This window comes from Aulostomus chinensis, chromosome 13 (genome assembly GCF_037954235.1).
Source record: "Aulostomus chinensis isolate RoL2024-O1b breed Wild chromosome 13, RoL_Achi_v1.0, whole genome shotgun sequence".
Classification (NCBI taxonomy): Eukaryota; Metazoa; Chordata; class Actinopteri; order Syngnathiformes; family Aulostomidae; genus Aulostomus; species Aulostomus chinensis.
This window is the reverse complement of record NC_141332.1, coordinates 14,669,412-14,678,179: the sequence shown is the minus strand read 5'-3', so window position 1 is coordinate 14,678,179 and position 8,768 is coordinate 14,669,412. Positions and strand designations below refer to the sequence as shown.

The window sequence follows — 8,768 nt, the reverse complement described above, 5'->3', positions numbered from 1 at the left end:
TTTTGGACCGTGACATTTTCAAGACAAATGGGCCATTTTTGACTCTTCACTTTCTTCTTGGTCATCTTGTCTGTTGCTCTCCAGCCACATTGAGTCTGACAATTAACTAGTGCAATATGGAGGTAGCCCTGTTGTCAGTAAAGCACTAAAGTTTTTCTTTTTGGGCTTCCATACTGGTATGGTAGTGCATAAACGTGGTATATGTCTCTTCCGTGAACTGGTCCATATTACTGTTGACACACCGCAAAATCTTACCTTGCACCTGTTTATGAAGATTAGCCTATTAAAGCAAGTAATAGCATAATACTTCAAAAAGTATTCTCTTTCCCAACCCAACTATGTCTAATTTGATTTTTCAAATTGATAGGCTGAATTCATGGAAGACATTTTGACTTGTCAAAGCAGGACGAGCACAGGTGGACTAATAACTGTTTAAGTGAGCTTTTCCTGCTTTGACAAAGCAAAGCTTCTGCTGTGAAAACGGCCTGTTTCTATGGCAAAACATCACATTTATATGTATTCATTATCATAAAAAAAACTCAGCCCTGATAGTTCTATAAATTCACAAGTCAAAACTCGTGCATTTAGAATGAAAATAACACAGTAAAACAAACCAAAAAACACATGAATGTAATCCAAAAGAAATAACTGTGGTGGTAAGTGGTACTAATTATATGGTTAGTTAGGATTATTGCATGTTTTGTTTCATTTGAAATCATCATCTGCAGGTATTTTACAGTCATCAGTTGAATTAAGTATTTCACCCTGAATTGCTGTGCAGTCAATAAAAGAGGATAAAATGCTATAAAAGCAGGAGTACCTGAAAATTGCCCCTTGGCGAGATATTGTGTAAATATGTTCTTTTCCTACCTCTAGTCATTGCTAAAATAACTGTATCATTATTGTCACTTTGCTCTCTGTGTGTAAGTGAATAGACTACTTGTGGGTAATCTCCCCAGCAGTCGCTTCCTCAGTGTCTGAGCTGCTGTACTTGTCAAAACGGTTCTCAGTCCTCCTGGTATCCTATGGTGATACAGTCCACTTGATCCCCTATGGACGACTGAGCATTAACTCAAAGCAGTGTAGTCAGTTTCCTCTGGACAGAACATCTGATATATTCTCACGATAAGCCCCCACCTTTAATTGTGTAACAAAAAGCACTTATCTCTTGTGATATATAGAATAACATGGAGGACTCACTGCTGACATTTTGTGAGTGGATCACTGTAAATGACAGAAATAAATAGAGATGAATTCTATGGTGCATTCAGCTTCAGCCTTAGGGAGCTGCCAGCAGGATGGTATGTAGGAAAGGAGCGCCCTCTACTGTCAAATGTAGGTATCTAGTAAAAAATTAAGGTGTTTTCTTTAGAATTTGTTATTTGTTTCATTCCTCATTTTGAAGGAAATCTACATAGGGAGTATAGATGTTGAGCTTCAACAAGAAGTGGAAATAATTATATCCTATAACGGAACAGCACCACAAAACACACCATTGTAAATACATTCTAAATGAAAAAAAAAACGATATAACATGGAAATTTGAGAAAAGTGTCAAAGTCACAGTCATGCTCATTACCAGATAAGCAGTACTTTTATTTTTTGATCATTCAAGAAGGGTTCATACTCTTTTGTTCATCTTTTTGTGCCTTATTCCTTCTTTTTCTACCTGGATGTGCACACACATACACACACACACACACACACACACACACACACACACACACACGAATTCAAATGACTTTCTGAGTTCAAAGTACAGAGGAAGGGGTGTGAGAGTGTGTTCCTGGTGTTACATAATTGATGCTCCATATTACCTTACATCCTCTCTGCCCTGGCTGTGCTGCCAACCAAGTGTGCTCATTAACTATTCACTGAATGATTTTGACCAGGAAAAAAAAAAATGAATCAGCAGATCCTGCGTATGCAATGACACCGTCTGTCTGTCTGTCTCTCTCTCTCTCTCTCTCTCTGTCAGCCTCAGGCATCTGATTTCACAGTGGTTAATAAGACATGTGCAGTCTCCCCTGGTCATATTTTAACTCAACGGTAGATTGCCAAAGGTGTATTCAATGATCAGATAATGAAGTACTTATAAATCAAAGCTATGACTGCTGGGAAACAGCTGTGAATTTACGACACAGTTGTCCAAACGCATGTTAACCCTAACCCAGAGGAACAAGGGAAAGTATACACAGACTAATGTTTTGTTATCAAGAAGGATCAGTTTTCTGTTTTAAAGTTTTGTTAAAGTGATTCTTCAGCTAAAATGTCTATTTTTCCTTTTAAATACTGAAAAATATGTGTCTTGGGCTCACAGTTTTCCCTCCTCTATTACTTTTGTGACTGCACAATGCAGAAAAATATTTATATATATATATATATACATACATACATACATGCATACATACATACATACATATATTGTAGCCCCAATTTGTAGTGATATTTTCTTTTTAGCTCAAACCAAAGCGCTGGATTACAGAACATACAAGTGAATAAATGAGACGTGGATTATACCTGACAATACTAGTCTGGTGGTTGAGAGTTTTAAACAGTTATTTTTGGACAGTTTTTGGGGGGCATTTTGTTATGAATTGTCGGTCAACCTTAGCCTCTAGCTAAGTATACATGACTGGATCTTTCTGTATTCTGGAGTTACAAAAAAGCGCCCCAAGACGGAAAAAATGTCTTTGCGAGCTCAAAACACATATGACTGGGTACTTAGGTGAAATACAATTTACGGGTGAAATATTCATGAAAAAGAAAGAAGTCAGCTTATTTATCTAAGCATAAAGCAGAGTGCTGCTTTGTCATGCTGCCTTCCCGATGATGAGGATGCTCATAAGGAAAACCATGATGAAGAAGATCCACATAAAGAATCTGTCCATTACTTTAGCGATCTTCTTCCACTCCGCCCCCTTGGCGCATGTGGCCCTTTGCTCTCGAAAACAGTTTGCGATGTACTCCACATTGTGCACTAGCTTGATGTCCACACCAGGGATGCTACACCCATGGCTACAGAAAACACAGGGGGCAAAGGTCACTGTGGGGCCTTGGCTCGGAGGCTTTTTGTCTTCAGGGTAGCAGTGAGGCTTTTGGTCTTCTAGATAGCAGGGGACCCTCTGGCCTTCTTTACAGCCCTTGCCTGCAAAAGGTTTCCCATTAGAGCCTTTGTACCTCCCAGGTGTAGAGCTGTAAACATGGCCCCTCTCCTCCCTGGTGGTGTGGTGCTGGGCTTTCATTCTGGAGTGACTTTGTAGCTTAGGAGTCTGGGGCCTGGGGTGTCTATGGCCCTGCCGCTTTTCTCGGTTATTGTGGCTCCCAGGCTTAACTTTCAGCTGAATGTGGGAGTTGGGGTCCTGGCGAATAACGTCATCCCGGGGGAAGTTAGAGGATGAAGAAGAGGAGGAGGCAGAGGCGCAGTTCTCACCCACCTCATACACACAGAAAATCTTGGACATGTAGTCAATGATAAGGACTTTAGCCCAGTGAGGAACTGGTTTGGCCGCTGCACCACAGAAGTGGATGTTCATGATGAAGATGGTGAGAGCTGTGGAGGCTGTGACCATAGTCATAGTGGCAATGTAGTACTTCCCTGAGTAACAGGTGGCAGGAAACAACAGACAGGCAAGAGATGGATATTAGAACTCTGGAAACGGATGCCATTTCATTTACGCGTGAGCCAAACACTGAGACACCCAAGGCCACAAGAATCACATCCCACATCAGCTTAAGCATCATCATAAGCATGCTTACCTATGAGCGGCACACTCTCTGAGGGTGGCATACTCTCAGCCACCATCAGCTGGAACACAGTGAGAGCCAGAAGAACCGTCACTCCCAGAGAAACCTTCTCCCCGGAGTCTGCAGGCAGGTAGAATCCAAGGGGAGCCAAGAAAGAGATGAGGAAGCAGGGGAGGAGGAGGTTGAAGATGTAGAAGGAGGAGCGGCGCTGCAGTAGCACCGTGTAGGTGATGTCTGGGTATGGATCAGGGCAACAGCCATACATGATGTCATTCTTGGTGGCTGGCATCCCGTGACACTCCCACTCAACGTTTTCCACGAAGTCTGACAGGTCCCCGCTTTCCATGGCCATAATGATGTCTACCTGGAATTCGGGTTAGGGATGAGTAGGTGTAGAGGACGTACACAAGCAGCTCCGCCCATATTTCATCTCATCTAAGCAAGAAAAAAACATTTGGCTCAGCCATGCAGTGGGTCACGAGAAATGATCAGCAGTGGCCTGTTTAATTATTGCAAAAAAGTGTTTGAAATGTTCTTTTGGTAATGCACCAGTGCGAGAATTTCAAAAATGAGGCAAAAGATGCATTTTTATCTTTTAATCTTTTGTAATTTTAACTGCTTTATTCATTCATTATTTATTTATTTATGTGTAAGTGCATATTCAGAGACATTTCTGTACATGTGAGGGTTTTGCCATTTCGGCTGGAATTATATAATGGTTTACTTGAAGATGGCAATTTGCTTTTTTAAGCTTCGGGATTATTATAGTTGTATAGTATTGTACAATGTAGAAAATATAATCTTACTACGACCTAACATATGGGCAATTGGGCTAAGCCCTTCCCTTGAGTGCTAATTGTGCTAATTATGCTGAGTAATTAGTACATTGAGAAAGGCCAGAACATCTGTGCACTAAATACAATAATAATGTATAAGCAGACTTTTTGATTTGTCAAATGACCTTTACCCAAATTTTAACCAATGCCAACATACCAACACGTGTAAAAGCCGAGGTCACACGCTTAGAGCTAAGTCCTGGGTCCATCACAAAAAACTAAGGCTAACTGATACATCTAGAAAAAGAAAGAGGTTTATCCTCCAAAAATCCCCCTCTGTTGTCAGAAAGCAAAGTTACCCACGCACCTGGTTGCCATTGTAGGTCCAGTAACCAAAAGTCAGATTACATTCCTGGCTGTCAAACGGGAAGTAGGAGACGTCCACCACACAGGAGCTCTTGGTGATGGCAGGGGCGTCCCAGGTGATCTCTCCATTGTAGCGCAGTCTTACGTTGGTGTCCATGGGTCCCGAGAAGTCATCATCAGCCCTGGGGGTGAAGAAAAAAAAGTGAAAATTAAAGAGCAATATGTTTAAATAGTGATGAGCTGTGACTTCTTAAAATCAGAACATACATGCAGAAGATTTTAAGTTAAATGAAAGGCTGTAAACAAACTACTTGCTTTTGTTTTATTTCTATATTTGCGCCCATTTTATGTCATTCTGCTCTTTTCTTTGTTTTAACTGAAGTGTCGTAACTTAAATTTTTAAAGCCTCAAATTTGGCAGATTATTTTTTAAAACGTGATATCTTACAGTTTGTGAAATGTACATGCTTGTGCGTGCCTGAGTGAGTGTGCGCGCGTGTGTGTGTCTGTGTCTGTGTGACGTACGGGCGTACTTGTTATAGAGGACGAGGTCAGGCCTCCACACCAGACTGCTGGGGATGTGGATGACCTCCAGTCCATCGTAGTCCTCTTTGTTCCACCTCAGGTAGGCGTCGTGCCAGATCTGTCTAATCCACAGGTAGGCGATCAACACCTGGTTCCTCTCATCCTTCATAGTACACACAGTAACAATTACACAAATAAATATTCATATGTACGCAAACGCACATATATCTTCACACTATAGCAATCTATGGTGAGATTCTCCTAATTCCCATCTCATTTTCACTGTTGCTAATTAATTATGAGCATATGCAGGCAGATACGCTTCAGATTATCTCAACAGCTGAAATCCAGACCCGTCTGTCGATATCAGGTGGAGGAGGGTTTTGGTATCACTGCAGGAACATTACTGAAGAACAAAGCATCACCGCATTGTGTAGCAGGACACTTAAACACATTTGTTTGTCTCCTCAAACACAACAATCTGCAAACAAACTCCACAGAGTTGTTGTTTTTTTAATTCAGTATTAACACGGCTTTCTCTCTTCATTACCACACAACCACACACACACAAGTCAAGAGCCAATTCACTGTGGACTGACACAGCACTGGACCTGAACGGGAACCTGATCCTGCCCAGCAACAGAAGGCCAGACCTAAGAGACAGCTGCTACACTGCTGTCACTATTATCACCTCTAAAACCTGAATCCAAATTCAGTATCTTTATGTTTCGTTTGTAGTGATGCAATTCCATAAGAAACTAAAATGAAGGATAAAGACACACAAAAATCTCTCTGTTGTGTTTACTATTTTTTTTGGTCTTTGCAGGAAAAAATATACTCTACGGTTTTCAATTTTCCTCCCTCTTCCCAGAATATATGAATATGTAAAAACACCATTTCTGATTCTACTGAACACAAGACGCCTTCTAAAGATCGTTCACAGCATTCGTGCACGGGAGCCTTGAAAGTTCCACATGATACTTGTGTCTGCTTAATACTGCACCAGGATCAGCTTCCAAAATACTTACAATTACTACATTATGCACCGTCTCTAATGATCACATTGAGCACTGAGCACATTCAACCGTGGGAACAAGAAAGAAAAACACATGCTAGACCTGAGGGGGATTTTAAGCTCCTCAGTCTCTCACCATGTCCGTGATCTGAGAGAGGGTGATCTGTAAAGTGACGTTTAGTGCGCTGTCTGTGTCCTCCACGGGCCGCAGGGCGCTGGAATAATTCTCCATCAAATCGTTCAGGAGTTTCTGGGCATAGTGTCCCTGAGCAGAGAGAACCACTGCAGGGAAAGAAATCATCTATTATGTTCACGTTTTTGACTCAACAATCACCTTTGAGCACCGACTCACACGCTTTTAACTTTTCCCTCAAATTGTTTTTTTTCTTGGTGTTTTTTTTTTTTTTTCTACTGCTGCGATGAAGACCACGGCTGCAGGACAAAGGCAGCGTGTGCATCTATGACTACACATCTGTACATTCCATTAATCCATTCATTAAGTAATCTCAGCAACACCAAGAAGGAATTTATTCATATTTGGAACAAATGTCCACAGGGACTCAAGGATGGACTGATAGGATTTTGGTGGTCAAAGGTCAAAGGTCACCAGGAGAGGCAGACATTGAACATGTACATTTCTACTTTGGTTCAATGAGTTATTAAATTTCTTCTTAACATCAGAATGTAACTTAAACACATTATTAAATATTACAGAGTGAATACATTAATATTCCGTTAAATAATACTTTAAGTGATACAACTGTTTTCATTTGGGCTGAAATATCATTTTACTAAGTTGCCTTACTTTACTTAAAAGATAGAAATCCGCATGCAAAATTCAACTTCCAGCAGTTTAACGCGCACAACAATGCGTTTACGTTGATAAAACGTTGATTTTTTTTGTTGAAACTTAAAGGTGTAATTGGAATGTGTTTAAGTTAAAAAAAAAAAACTTTCCATCAAATCATACTTTCATTTTCCTACAAAGCGTCTGACTTACCCGACGGAAGCAGCATCGCCAGGCAGATTATCCGGATCATTTTGCGCATGTAGCTCCAAGATGAAATCACATGTAACTGCAGCAGCAATCGCACGATACCGGCTTTCATCTCCTCATAGACCTACATGATGAAACCCGACAGGGGTCAGCTTCTAAACACACGGTCCAGCCAGCAAGCCAGTCCTGGCGCTCGCCAGGGGAGGGAGCGCGTCTGCCGACGGACAGAGGGGCGGAATGAAACTCTCCTATCACATAACTCAGCAGCAGCAGCAGCAGAGGGAGAGTAACAGGATGCCCACCAATCATCGCCTCACCACACATGAGCGACTCACCTGGCTGCTGGCATCCTCCCTCGTCATCCTGACCACACACACACACACACACACACACACACACACACACACAATCCATAACACTCTAACTGCATAACATAAACCCTTCATACTGATTCATTATGCTTTTAGTACTTCAAATAAGTTTGGTGATAGAAATGAATTGTTTGTTGGATGCTGGATCATGAATTGATAATATTGAAGGTTTTAGTACGAACACAGTGTTGGTAGTGATAGAATAACAGGTAACACTAGAAAATATGGAGTTGTCATGAGGGACCAAATGAGGACACTAACTGCTAATTACTTAACAAGTTACTCCTAATAAAAGTCTTTCAAAAATAGTTAATGATTATTTAATGGTTGAACTGGATTGAACATTGAACTGAATGTTAATATGCATTTCATTTTCACTAGGATTCAGGGGACACTGAGCGTGTGTGTTCCAGGTACAAAAGCCAACCAAGTCAGTCTCACTCTCGTCCCTCCATGAGCAGAAATGTATATTTGTAGATGCATACATAGATAGAGATTTCTTACAATGTTTTTTTTTTATATCACTTACATTTCATATAATACATTTGTAAATATAAGCTCAAATCAGCGTGAACATGTGTAAATTATGGCCGTATAGGATATCTGAAAAAATATGCAAAATGGTGTTTGACACATTGGCAGCTTTTCACTCAACCATCCACACTCATGAGTTTTCTTTTGGAGTCACATTAAACTACATAAACCCACTGTTATCGCCAGATCAGGTACCTTTCATTCACCCTTTGACATGCTGATTTCCATTGTAATAATTAATTTCCCTTTAATTGGGTTTCCCCATATATTTACCACACCTCTTCAGGGAGTTACAACTCTATTAGTTTGGTTCTAGTTCTTTTCACTTTAATGTCATCCTTGTGGAAGAATTAACACCTTTATTGTTGAACTGTACACCTGTGTCCTTGTGCATTGACTATTGGGTCCACAACACATGATTTCATGAGGAATCATGTT

At 40.8% G+C, this 8,768-nt stretch overlaps 1 protein-coding gene across 1 annotated transcript; it reads right to left on the bottom strand.

Annotated features, from left to right (window-relative positions):
- Positions 1–2,813: 2,813 nt before the first annotated feature.
- Positions 2,814–7,566, bottom strand: LOC147251042 (neuronal acetylcholine receptor subunit alpha-9-II). Its single transcript, XM_086222624.1, has 6 exons — positions 7,429–7,566; positions 6,565–6,710; positions 5,422–5,576; positions 4,891–5,071; positions 3,760–4,111; positions 2,814–3,598 (listed from the first exon to the last, which is right to left on the bottom strand). The coding sequence occupies exons 1-6, from the start codon at positions 7,535–7,537 to the stop codon at positions 2,814–2,816; spliced, it is 1,728 nt and encodes a 575-aa protein (XP_086078750.1). The 5' UTR covers positions 7,538–7,566.
- Positions 7,567–8,768: the final 1,202 nt, after the last annotated feature.

Bases quoted from the DNA above. Each gene is read 5' to 3' on its own strand.
- LOC147251042 (XM_086222624.1), bottom strand. From the start codon at position 7,537: ATGAAAGCCGGTATCGTGCGATTGCTGCTGCAGTTACATGTGATTTCA. The intron at 6,711-7,428 runs GTAAGTCAGACG...CTTTCCCTGCAG, and splicing joins GGCGATGCTGCTTCCGTCGG to TGGTTCTCTCTGCTCAGGGA. The intron at 4,112-4,890 runs GTGCGTGGGTAA...CCCGAATTCCAG, and splicing joins GGACCTACAATGGCAACCAG to GTAGACATCATTATGGCCAT.